At 44.2% G+C, this 13,001-nt stretch overlaps 1 protein-coding gene across 5 annotated transcripts in view; it reads right to left on the reverse strand.

Moving 5' to 3' along the window:
* Positions 1-513: 513 nt before the first annotated feature.
* The window catches only part of TULP4 (TUB like protein 4), a 170,402-nt gene continuing 157,914 nt past the window's right edge, over positions 514-13,001 (reverse strand). For all 5 annotated transcript variants that reach the window (XM_068938592.1, XM_068938593.1, XM_068938595.1 and 2 more), the window contains 2 exons: positions 9,684-12,280; positions 514-7,907 (listed from right to left, as the gene is read on the reverse strand). In XM_068938592.1, the coding sequence (XP_068794693.1) occupies positions 7,791-7,907; positions 9,684-12,280 (2,714 nt within the window). In that variant the 3' untranslated portion in view covers positions 514-7,790. The remainder of the gene's footprint in view (positions 7,908-9,683; positions 12,281-13,001) is intronic.

Here is a 13,001-nt window from a genome sequence, read left to right on the forward strand (position 1 = left end):
TGGGATGGTAAGCTACTTCACTACCTTTTTCTTTATTCCTCCACCCCCCAAAATATTTATTTTAGTTAAAAAAACAGAGGAGGAGGGCCAACCATCACAGCATTTTATTGAGCTATTAAAGATGACAGCACAGCAGAATCCTTTGTGGTAATGTTAAAGCTTCCGGTATGTCAACGGCAATTTGAAAAGTATCACAAATCCCAAAGGTAATTTTCTTAAAATTCAGAGCAAGCAGAGGAGAAATAGCACAAGAATTGGATGATATCCAAGCAGACAGAACACTACTACCAAGAAAACTTTGCCATCCATCCATCCTTCCATATGAATGACAGCAAATGTGATGGGCAGGTATACTGATCAGGCTCAGAAGAATTTGTGGATACAGTTGTTGAGAAGAGCAAGCATAAAGGCATCTGGATATTTATTATTCAGTCTTTCCGGTTCAGATTTGTCACCTGTTTTAGAAGTATCTATGGTGCTTGACGAGATGCAGAATGCAACAGAAACAAGTCATGAATTTTCTAGTCTGCAAAATTTTATTAAGCAACAGCTGGACAACTCTTACAACTCCAAATCATCAAGGAAGAATAGGGCAATCAGTCCATCTCTCAGTCATGTAGACAGTAAAGAATCTGGACAAACCACATTATTATAGGGAAACCAACAATGCTTTCTAGGCACCTCCTGCAAAATCTATTACACAAGATACATAAAAGGATAGACAGATCAGGGTAAGTTTTTAAGTATAATGGAAATCAGGTTCCGGATGGTATATTGAGGAGAAAAAAAAAAAAAGAAGAGGTTCAAAAAAATGTGTTTAAAAAATGGTTAGGTGTGTAAAAGTATACAAATGGTCTACCAAGTTTTCAAAAGGCTTAAAAAAACATGCTGGGCTTGCTAGCTTAAGAACGCACGCACCTGCATGACTACACGCTCGTTAAATAAAAAAAACAAAGCCAAAAAAATCCGAAATCATGGTCAAAGTTATAGTACCAAAACAATGCATTTATAAACAAATGCAACTCCCCTACTTTTTCAGGAAACTCTACAGTGCCTTTTCAATCAAATGCATCCCCATGCTATTCCACAACACTATATGTTTTATCTACAATAAACGACGAGATCTTGAACACACATACCCTCCCCCAAACACACAAAAAAGGGAAAAGAAGAAAATGCAGAAATAGTGAAAAGAAAATAAATGAAAGGCAAAACATATGTCTAGCAAACAAAAGAAATGAAGGAAAATGACAAAGTTCTGAACAAATAGCTTGGAACAACATAGGTGGGAATTACAAGCTGAGCACTATTCGTATGAAATACTAGAAACTCAGGTGTCTGCACACTGTTCAGAAACATTTCTCTTTTATTACTAATCTTAATTCATATTGTTAGAACTAACCATCTACTTGGTCAGTAGGATAAACATCCCACAAATAGACAACATTTGTTAGGATTCAGAACTGCTGCATCAGATTTTATTTTAAAATTTATAGTAATGTAAATTGGAGAGCAAGGATTAGGATTAAATAGGCAGGCTTTAATATCATACCATCCAATTTTTATATTGCACTCTCTGGGTAGGCAAGTATTTGGTGTTCTCATTTTTTTTTTTTAATCTTACAAAGTCACATTGTTTTGATCCTGCAATCAATTCGGTATCAGCAAACCTGTGTACTGTATAGCGCTTCATAACGATCAGTTCACCCTGGAGCAGAAATTTCTCACTGTGGATCCGTTTGCGACAACAAAAGTTAAAGGGTGTGGTTTTTAATTTTCCTAACCAGAATTGCTCCACTGAATCCTCTGTTGTTCCCTTTATTTGGTTAATTCCTTTTGTCTTAAAAACCTCATTTCTAGATGCAGCAAAAAACAAGCAGCCCAAAGAAATTCTCTCTTGATACATCTTCAGAGATCTCAGGCAGCATGCAAAGCTTAGCGTCTTTTAATCTTAAAACTTCTCTGCAGGATTTTTTAGAAGAAAATTAAATAAATATGATGATTGCATCATTCATTTAGACCATTGTTCATAAATGCTTATTAACTGTATTCCTTCCAGAATGATGCACATAAATTCCAATCCTGCAAGAGGTCCTGTAGTACACACCTGCAGACTACTCATGATGTTAGTAAGATTCTAAATTGGTATTTGCTGATGGAGGATTGTGCTTGTCTTGGAGGTGAAGGGACTTCAAAACAGAAAAATCCATCTACCAGCATTTTTTGGTTTTCTTCAAAAGCATGACAATATTTATTTTCTTATACTGGAAAAATCAGGGTATTAACTTCCAAATAGCATAAATAGCTTGCTCTCCTGTGATGGAATCCTAGAAATGGGAAAAATGTCAAAATTCTGAATGACTACCCCGTGGCCAGGATTTTACGTAAGGGGAAAGTATATTTTGGGTCAGATTCTCTTCTCTCATGTATCTTGATGTAACCAAGTAACGAGGCTAGAACTCGGCCCTTTGTTAGCATGCCACACAAAACTTGTCTGTGACTGATCTGCATGACAGAATTGCTGGTCTGGAGTGATTTGGGCTCTGCAGAAATGTGCCATTTCCAAACAGTGCTCCTAACTGTTGCTCTGGCAAACCCATTTTTAAAAGCTAGTAAACAATCTCTCTTTCCCCTCTCAATCAAATCAGCTTTAGTACACGTTGCTCCTTTCAGATGAGGATTTAAACTGTTGCTGACAGATAACAGGGCTCCAAGATAATATAGGATCACTCATATGAGGCTGCAAAAAACAAACACACAAGAATTGTCTGAGGCAGTGATCACGCACGCTCATGAATTTATTGGAAATTTCTGAGAGGATACTAAAGACACTTCAAGGAAAGTCTGGACTTACGAAGAGTCTAGACTGAAGGCTTCAACAAAGTCAGATACCTTTGTCTGACAGCTTTACACCATCACGCATCTTCATAAAAACATAGAACAAAACTGGAAAAATGTGGACCTATTTTACTGTTTTTGCACCACAGAAATTTTAACTGAGATGAGCTTGTGTGCACAATTACCATCACAAAACTGATACTCAGGCTCGTCATGGCGTCTGTTACTGCCACATCTAGAACTGAGTGCAAAATTATTAATGTGGCAATTCTCTTTTTCCCTCTTTCATTCCCTGCCTTCCCTTCCCCTTTCTTATAACACTGCAGAAAAACAATATTCCTGCTGAACAATGCTGCTGCCTTGAGATAAAATCCACCAGACCATGCACAGCCCACTTTACACAAGGCTTTAAATATCAATTTCTAGACTCTCTTAGGAGCTATATTTTGAGGATATCAGCCATATTTTAAAATTGATCGGGTTCTCCTTTGTGTCCCTTCACAATTTCAGTGGAGCAGATTCTGCCTGCAAATGGCCATCACGGACACCAGCTGGCATCGGAGCATTCCCTGCACAGAGCTGCCACAGCCAAACCCTGCGGCAGCTGCCGGCCGCTCATGGAGCAGGACCAGAAGCAACAGCGGAGAAGTGCTCCACCGGGTCTCCGACGGAGGACCTCAAAGAGACTAAGCTGCTGCAAACAGCGTCGGGGCGTAGCTGCATCAGATCTGTGCAGCGCCAGCTCAGGTATCAGAAGCTCTGTGGCTGTGTTAGAACCAGCTGAGCCCTGCTGAAAAAGGAGTGAAAAGGAGTCTGAGCAGAGCACACGGCATCTACAGCTGTACTATTCCTAGGGCTAGCTCATCCCAAGCTGGTTGGGGTATCTCTGCACAGCACTGCATCATGCCATTGCTAAATGCCCTACTAAACTATGCAAAGAGCTTCTTACAAACTGGGCCTATCTCACACCCTCTTTTATATCTCAAGAGAACACATTGTACTAAGAAGAGGGAAAGCAAATCAAACTTTGTGTTTTTAAAACCACCCCCAACTGAAATATATAGTTAGAAACACAGGAGGAAAATACACAGTAGGGAAAGACAGTTTTCTGCAGGTCCCAAGGAGGTCATCTACACTCTTGGTAATCTACACAGTCCTCCATAGCAAACTCACTGCTTTCAGCTGCCAGTATTTTGGCCTGCCTGCATTATGAAATTTTGCATACTATCCAGCAAAAACAAGTCTTCCTATATGCATTTTTAACTTAGTACAGCAAAACATACTGCTAGCAAACAATTACTTACAAAGATGCTCTTTAAATATAAATAAGGAAGTGTGTATAACTCACTAATACTTAGTAATAAAATAATCCCTAAGTCACTTATTACATTAAGTAAGATAAATAATTTGTCTTTTGGACATCAACAGGAAATCTGCATTAAATTATATTTAAAAAAATCACTCAAAATTCCCTCAAAAAACAAACGACAAAAAAACCATAAACCCCTAGAATGTCACAATTATTGCACAACTAAAAAAAAAGCTTTGGAAAATCATATTTAACTACTGGAACTGACTGTGTCTATAAAAGAATTATATATTTCTCTGCTACATTCTTTCTAGTAGAACTCCGTTATCTGTCTACAGAAAACTTGGGTTTTACTACTTAAAATATAAAATGTAAAATTTTTGTATGGGCTGAATGTAACAGCAATCTTCATTTTGTGAGGGGCTTTTAAAGCTCTTTCTCATATTTTATTTCAATGAAAAATAAAAGAACTGTCACTCATTTTCGTATAATTTAGGATCCAGTTCCACTCTCAGTCATCTACCTAATTGCCACAACTTTCATTACAATTCTACATATTTGAGATTAGAGTAGACCTCGAATACTGGGTATTCTCTGTGCCACTAAAATCCTCAAGTAAAGGGACTCTGCCAATATATTTCCAGATAGTATATTCTATCCTATAATATTTGCTGACAAGTAAACAAGAAGGATGTTGGAAATTACATTTATTTATGATACTTAACCACTTGCACTTTCTTGGGGCAGAGACCAGGTCTCTTTCTATGCCGGGGTTCTTCGTAAACACCACCGCAACAATGCAATCGTGACGCTGGCTGATGAAACCAAATCACTAACCCTGCTATTTGTTATATCTGGTTTCATGCTGTGGTTCTCCTACACTAGCATAAAACTGCTGATAATTGGAAAAATTTGGTTATGAACCAATTGAAGAGGTATGCTGTTCCCTGGAAGGCTAAAGAAACTGCACATCATAGTCCTTCCATTTTGATTAGTTCAGAAAAACGTACACATAGAGGACCTTTGGCTTAAAAATACAGGCAATGCGTTCCTTCCTGCTGAAGATTTCTAATATGTGACTCAATGGCCCTTCTTTCAGAAAGAAAGAAACCCATGATATGTTTCTGGTCTTATGTTGTTCAGTGTACGCCTGTTATACTCTGACTAAGGTACGACTGGTTAGGCTAGGCCTTTGCGCAGGGAAGGACTCTGATTAGGCAACTTTCCTCCCTGGGTGTTGAAATCAGTGAACTGAGAATTTGACCGACCACTCTGTACAGCATATAACTCCGTATAGACAAAGGGCCCAATACTGCTTCCTCACAAGAATCAAAAGCAGAAATTTCCATTCATTTTAAAGGGAACAAGACCAAATCCATATGCATTCCTCTGTCCCACACATAGTATACATAAAGTCACTTAAAGAAAACTACCGAATCGACGTGAGAAGGAACACAAATGAGCCCAGATAACTGAAGAAATTCAACAAAATTAATTAACAAAAGTAAACAGCAATCTGTTAAATGCCAAGGGGGACTGTGGTGTCTGACCACTTCCACATACAACCAGAAGCTGCTGAGCTGGGATAATAGAGGCACTGTACCATCTACCTCCTCCTCTCCTTTCTTCCCGCCTGTACTCCATCTCTCCAAGGAAACCATCTTGCAGATGGTTCTTTCTGGACGCACATTGCTGGAAGTTGCCTGTAGATGATCTGCCTCATCAACCCTTTTGGCAACTCCCTGAAACTCCCCTCTGACCGGTATTATTTCCTCTAGGCTGTAAGACTTTAGCATCCTCAGCCGAGGCAGAAGTTATTAGCACACTGCATTTTGGTAACTGCTACAGCAGGTCCTGTTGTGTTCCTCTAGAATGAATCAAGTGTAACACATTTGCATTACTGTTAGCATAAAAAAAAAAAGATGGAAAACCACACCTATCTATTTTAACTTACACAGGATTTTTCTAGTAAGAAGTTAAACTGTGGATGAAAAATAAAGGCAAAGCAGCCACTGACACCTCAACCATCATTTTTTTCTTAGTGCGCTCTCAACTCAAAGGAGTAATTTCTGAAGGAAATCTGGAGTTACATTTTGTAATCTACTGTCCAAGTAATTACACCAATAATTAAGGTTTTTGTGTATTATTGAGGAAACTACTTCCACACTAAAACATATCCTATAGCAAAATGCAGGAAAGGAGGAAAGAGAGAAAGCAAATAAATATGTGCACGCCAAATGGACAACACAAACACTCTTCTATGCAAGCAACCCTTCTGAAATGCTCAAGAGGTCAGATGTCTACCAGAAAAATCTGCAGACAGCAACAGTCATGCTACTGTTAAAAAGCCCTCCCCCATCTAAACTTTGGCTTCCCACTCTTATCTGGAGTGTTATATTCTCAAACTACAATGACAAATCGAGTGCTCAAGTAGCAAGGTGCCAAAATTATAATTCTGTCCAATTTTTCCTTATTCTTTTAGCTCAGTTTTTTTCCAGTCAATCATTATGTGAAATTGCTTCCTGTAAGGACCTCCTATACTCCTGTCTCCTTCTCCGTTCAAGCACTGATATAATGTGGAATTCGACTCCTATCAATTCCTATTGATTCCTAAGAAGACTGAACACACGAGGCCCATTTCATTCACTTGAAAGACTTTGATTTTAAAATGTAAACACATTTAAATGAAGAACCTATTGACCTGTCCTGTGAGGTACAATTGATCACAACGGACCTCACCAAACTATGGTCCAAATCAAAGAATACTGCTGATCAATACAAGCAAAGAAGCAAGGCCCACAATTCTTTCCTTCCCTGTTTTCTGTCACCTATGGAAACATGTTTATCCCCAATAACAGCACATGAAACAAGCAGACATCAACTTCTTTGATACAGTGGGTTTTGAAATCACCCAAAGGTAACAGTTTTGTTTATCTTCTGAATAATACATCATTATTTATAAATTAAACATTGACCTACATAAGCCTCCTTGGTACCTGTGGTGCTCAGTTATTATCAGAGATCAGAGAAGAAACACGTGCCTTCAAGTATTTATAGCTTCTTTTTTTTTTCTTTTTTTGCTGCTATCATTGATGTAGTAGTAGTAGTAGTAGTAATAGTAGTAGTAGTACAAACTGGACCAGAAAAAAAGTTATGTTCCCTGTTTTAAAAAGAACAGCATGATATAAGGCAGTCTATCAAAAAAAAGCAGTCTTTTAAATCCCCCTATGAGCTTACATCAGCTACTGTAGCAAACACAGCAGAACCACCACAACACGCCAAAAGCCACACTTCTCCACATAACACTGAATGGCTCTCAACCCTTCACTCTTTCTGAAACCCAGCACAATGTTTAAAAAACAAAACAAGACAAAACAAAACAAAACACAAAACATCTGAAAGCAAACAAATGAACAAACAAAACGGAAAATAGCCCCCCCCACCCTCCACCCCATGACTGATTAGAGTTAATGCCCTTGTTTTGGGCACCAAGAGACTTTTCCAGTTTTACTGCCTTCTTCGCTCCCAGGCACCTCTGCGCAGGCACCACCCAGGCACCACCTAAAGCAGGCTGCCCTGACATTTTCCGGTTTGGACTTTACAAGAAGGTTCTAACATTTTCCTCTCTCCAGTCTCTGCTTGGTCATTTGAGGCGTTGAGTCACATTAGCCAGAGCAACAGCAAAGGCTTGCACTGCAGAAAATGGATACTGAAAGTCCAAAATGTAAGCATTGCCATCAATTCTTCCAAACTGCATCACCTGGGAAGCAGGGAAAGAGGAGGAGGGAAGGAAAAAGAGAACAAGGTCAAAAGAAGTGAATCACAGCAAAGAAACCAGAAAAGAGTGAGACATTTTTGCTCCTTTGTTAGAGTACCTCTGTTAATTATGCTAAATTAATATGAATAGAGCTATTCACAGAATAGGGTATGATGCCGAGGAAGAATGAGAGCGTTGTGATTGGCCTAAAATATTTGACTCCAGAGAGTCAACAGAGCTGTAAAACATGTTAGACTTTATACAGCCTTGGTATAATTAGACTGCCATCAATGTCTTCCATAGATGTGGGTCACACCTGAATCATTCTTCCGGCACAAAAACACCATTCTCTCCCCTGGAGAGATCCTATTATCTCCCTATGAGGAAAACAGATTTTGTTTTCAAAGGAAGAAACTTTCGGGGAGGGGAATAACCAACTTCCTGACTACAGCATCTCATACACAGTAAGCTGTATTTTCTTGGCAGCTCTGTTTTCCTCTGCATAAACTTCACCAGCACATAATTACACTGAGAATGAATTGGCAAAAGGGCAGTGGGAGCCGTTTGAAATGCAAAGCAAGGCCAGTCAGGTTGCTGTTTGTGGTTCTGCAGGGAACATCTGAAGTTTGGCCTATTCTTACTGTTTTTCTATTTGCTTAATCAGAAGTCCAGATCATTTTTCTGTCTACAGTAAAGTTTCTTGAGCTAAAATGGAGGCTGCTTTTGCAAGCGGAGTCAGACTTTTGCTCTACCATCAACAAAGCCTATGACCACGGGGACTTTACACAGCTGTGCATGGCAACGTATCCATGGCCACTTAATCGAAGATGAAATGGTATAAATGGCACTTATTACTGCCTTTTTAATGAGCTGTTGTTAAAGAGACTACCACTGATCAGGCACGTTGGATACTTAAGACATCTAACTCCTGAGTTAAATCAGTGGGAGTTGTGAGCCTTGATGTCTTTACTAATCAAAAATGACTCACAGAGATGGTACAGAAAAACTAGGAATTAAACTTAGGTCTCCCGAGTCTCAGTCCAGTATCCTGCTGATCGAAGCCAGTTAAAAGCCTGCTTTTGGTGTAGCAACACCCAACTCAGGCCAGTGTGAGAGAGCCTTAAACATTTTGGTTTTCTGAAACATCCACAGACTCCTCTACCCATTGGCCGTTCAGAAGCAGCCGGTAAACGCCTTGTTCAGAGCCTTTCCTTTGGGATTACGAGCCAGAGGCCTGGTTATCCATAAGGGGAGATTTTGGTCTGGAGGGAACTTAATTCCCTAACATCTCTTATCTTAGCTGTTTGCTAACTGGAGTGTATGGCTGGCTAACCTTTGCAACCATCATGGGAACCGAGCGGTGTTTATTCAACCAGCTGTCATCCACAATTGCTGACTTCAAGTGCAACTACACTGGGGGAAATTTGTTGTGGTTTTCCCCATTCGTTTTATTACAAAAAGCACTTACCTTCAGAAGTGAAAACCAATGAGATTGAAGGAGGCACTTTTCCCTGGGTCTGAGCAAAGATATATTTTGTAAGACAAAAGGTATATTTTGTACATTTACTTTACCACTGAACTTTAACCTTACTTCTGAATCTAGATCTTCAACTGCTGGTTTTCACCAAGTACTTTCTGTAGAAAAGTTTTATCAAAAAGAGCAACTAACGCAATCTGGAGGCACGCTGCAGGGTGAGAAGGACAGAGCAGATTTCTGGCACAGATTTTCCTCCCACCGCCCATCTACCCTCCCCAGGCAGCTTGCTGCTGCCTTCCTACCTGTCGTCCTTCCAGCTCAATCTGGAAGTTTTTTGCAGACTCCTGGGTCACTCGTCCTCCAAAGTCCAGCTGATACACTTGTGTTGCCTCGTTCCACAAAGGTTGCTTGTTGGCCATCACATACACGAAGCCCTGGCTCCCCAGTCGTCCATCTTCCTTTTCATTGGCCTTCCGGCATTTGAATTCATCCAGCTCACTGGCTGTTCTCAGATTCCTTTTGGTTTTCCATCCCTTTTTGCTGCCCTGACTCTGGTTCATCAGTTCATCCCCACTGATGAAAAGCTCTGGCTCGCTCTCTGAACTATCCTGAAATTCATTTGTCTTGTTCAGCTTCTTGGACTTCAGCTGGTCTTTCTGGCTCTTGACTTTCTTCTTCTCCCTCCCCAGCCTAGGGCTGGATATTAGTGAATTGAAGTCAGTTAGCGTCCTTGCCTCCTTTTTGACCTTGCCCTCAGTGATAGCTTGCACGCTTCCTTCCTCAGCTCGGCTATCCAGGCGCTTCCGGTTCTTCTTGCCGAATTTGTCTGTCCTTTGAGGAACAGGGCTTTCTGTCAAGGAGAGAACCTCCTGAAAGGCGTCTGCTGTCTCCACCATTACCTCTGTGCCCACGTGACCCTGAAGCTCTGCTGGCGGGGGAGACATAACCGGCTTCTCCACCACAAGCAGCGGCTTCAGGGGCAAAGTGCCTTGGGGATTTGGTACAGGCGGGCATGCACTGTAGGAGCTCCACGGGTGCAAGGCTATCGGCGGCAGCTGTAAACTAGAGCAAGTGCTACTTCCTGGATACATAGGTGGCAAAGGACAATAGGAGAGGTTGGATGGATAACCTGGCTGAAGCACTACTGTTGGCTCCTGCTGTGCAAACTGCGTCGGGGCTAGAGCTTCTTTGGGGGAGCAGGGGGGCTGCATTCCCTGAAGAGGAGGGGCATTGTAGCTTCCTGGATAAGGTACTCCAACCCCATAACTCGTCTGGAAAGTGGCAGTGGGACTGGTTGGAGACTTAGGGGAAACAAATGACACTCGAGACATATCCAAATGCTGAGTTTGACCAATGATGAGAGGAGTAGGTTTTAGAGCGTTGGGCACTGAGCTCTGGGATGTCCTTTCCTGAGGAACCCATATCTCTTCACTCACCATAGGGTCCCACTGGTACGGTGGTGGCCGTTTTACACCGATGGCAGCCTCTGTCAAGGCCACTGGGACATGCCGCAATGATTTCTCCACTGGGCAGTGCTGAGAAAGGGCCTCATCCTCTGTGAAGGCAGAGTTGATATAATCTGCCCGGTCACGGGAATTGTCAGGTGGGCTCAGCAAGCTATAAGAGGATTGGGAAGCCAGAGGCGAAGTACTGACAGAGTGAGCAATGACAGAGCTATGCTGGGAGCTACTCCCTGTGCTTAGGTCAGGTCTCAGACCACTAATACTGGAAGTGCTGCTACTAGCATTGGCGTTAGGGATGTTCCCCACACCACCGGTGCTTGTGTTGTTGCTGCCGTTGCCACTGCTGCTACTGCTGCTGCACTGGCTGCAGGTGTACAAAGCTGTGGGTGCTCTCTGCTGGTACTGTGCTGCCACAACGTTGCTCTTGGCTTTTGGGGGAAGCTGCAAAGTGGCTCGTTGACTGTCAACCAGCTGAGCCATTTTCAGAGCTGCCTCTCTGCTGTTCCTCCGCAGAGTAGCATGAATAATAGTGCTGTCCAGCCTCTGGGCGATGCTTCGGCCCTGTGACAGCTGGCTGGCAATTTCAGGGTAAGGTGGCGGATCCCCGGTTGGGATGGAGTAACGAGGGACGGTGAGCCTGTTCAGGGTCGCGCTCGAACAGGGCTGCTGAATCTTCTTCTCGGTGGCTGTAATCCGCAGCGTGGCCGAGCTGCCGGGCCCCGGCAGGGTGTAGGTGTTCTGGGCGCAGAGCATCCGGGTGCGAGGTCGGCACACCTCCTCCACGTTCCCGCTGCTGTCGAACGTAGTGATGCGCTCGTATCCCAGGGGGGTCTGATAGTGCCCTGCCGGGTAAAGGGAAAACTCTCCCTTTTTCAGGCAGAGATCCACCGGTGGCTGCGGGGGGCCGGGCGGGGGCGGCGGGGCCGCCGTCGGCGCGGCGGGGATGGTGCCGGGGTAGGGCGGGGGCGGGTTCATCTTGTTGAGCTGCGCCTCCTGCGCCGCGCCGAACGCCACCGCGTCCCCTTCCACCAGCGGCTGCCCCGGCCGCGGGGGCTTGGCCTTCGGCAGGTGCTCGTGGTCGCGGTCGCCGTGGTCCCGGTGGTCGGCGGGCCCCGGGGGCGGCAGGGCGAGCGGCGGCAGCGGCGGCGGCGGCGGGTGCCCCGGGGCGGCGCGGCCCACCTCGACGCCCCCGAAGATCACCTGCCCGGGGCTGGGGAAGCGGCCGGGGGCGGCGAAGGGCCCCGCCCCCTCGCCCCCCGCCTCCGCCGGCGGATTGGCCAGCACGTCCAGCTGCACGTTCTGATTGGCCAGCAGCGACTGGACCAGGCCGATGCTCTGCGTGGGGGACATGGCCTGGGCCGAGCTGTGGATGGGGGCGATGGGGATGTTCACCGTGCACGGCGGGCTGCTCTCGGGGACGCCGGGCGCGCCGGGCACTGCAACGAACAACACAGCCCGTCACCCGCCGCCAACCGCCCCGGACCCGCGGACCTGCCTCGACGCCGTTCCTGGAGGCTTTGAGCACGGGGGGGGAGGGGGGGCTGGCACCCCACCCATCGCGCCGCCCGGCCTCCCGCCTGCGGCACCACGCCAGGGCTCCCCGCGGCCGAAGGGCTGCGGTGAGGGCGAGCGCGGCGTGGGACAGGCCTTCAGGAACTGCAGCTTTTATGCAAGCACTTAGATAACATGCGTTAAGATAGGGAATTTTCCCGCAGCAGTACTTCACATGTTTTTTGTTTTAATTCCGTGCTTGCAAGACATGCAAGTCACTAATAATGTGTGACTGGAAAATTTCATGGCAGCATTTCCATATAATTCATAGATCGGAGGAAAAATTGTTTTCTAAACTAGTTACAAGAAAAATCGCTACTTTCTCATTCCACTTTACCTTTAACTTTTTAAACTACCTGCTTATCTTTATGCATCTGCTTACGTGCTCTGCTGCATTAGGACGGGCTGCTATCAGATCCTCAAATCAACGGATCAGACGTTAGCTTGAATAAGTAAGCCAGCCTAACTCCACGGATTCCCATTGCACAATACCTATGCATATCAGCTGGCAATACCAACATCAAGGTAACCTTCCCTGTGTGATACTGCAGAGGTAAAGTTTGGACTTCACTTTCACTTTACTGACTTTCACAGAGCAAGCATTTT

Source organism: Struthio camelus, chromosome 3 (genome assembly GCF_040807025.1).
Source record: "Struthio camelus isolate bStrCam1 chromosome 3, bStrCam1.hap1, whole genome shotgun sequence".
Taxonomy (NCBI): Eukaryota; Metazoa; Chordata; class Aves; order Struthioniformes; family Struthionidae; genus Struthio; species Struthio camelus.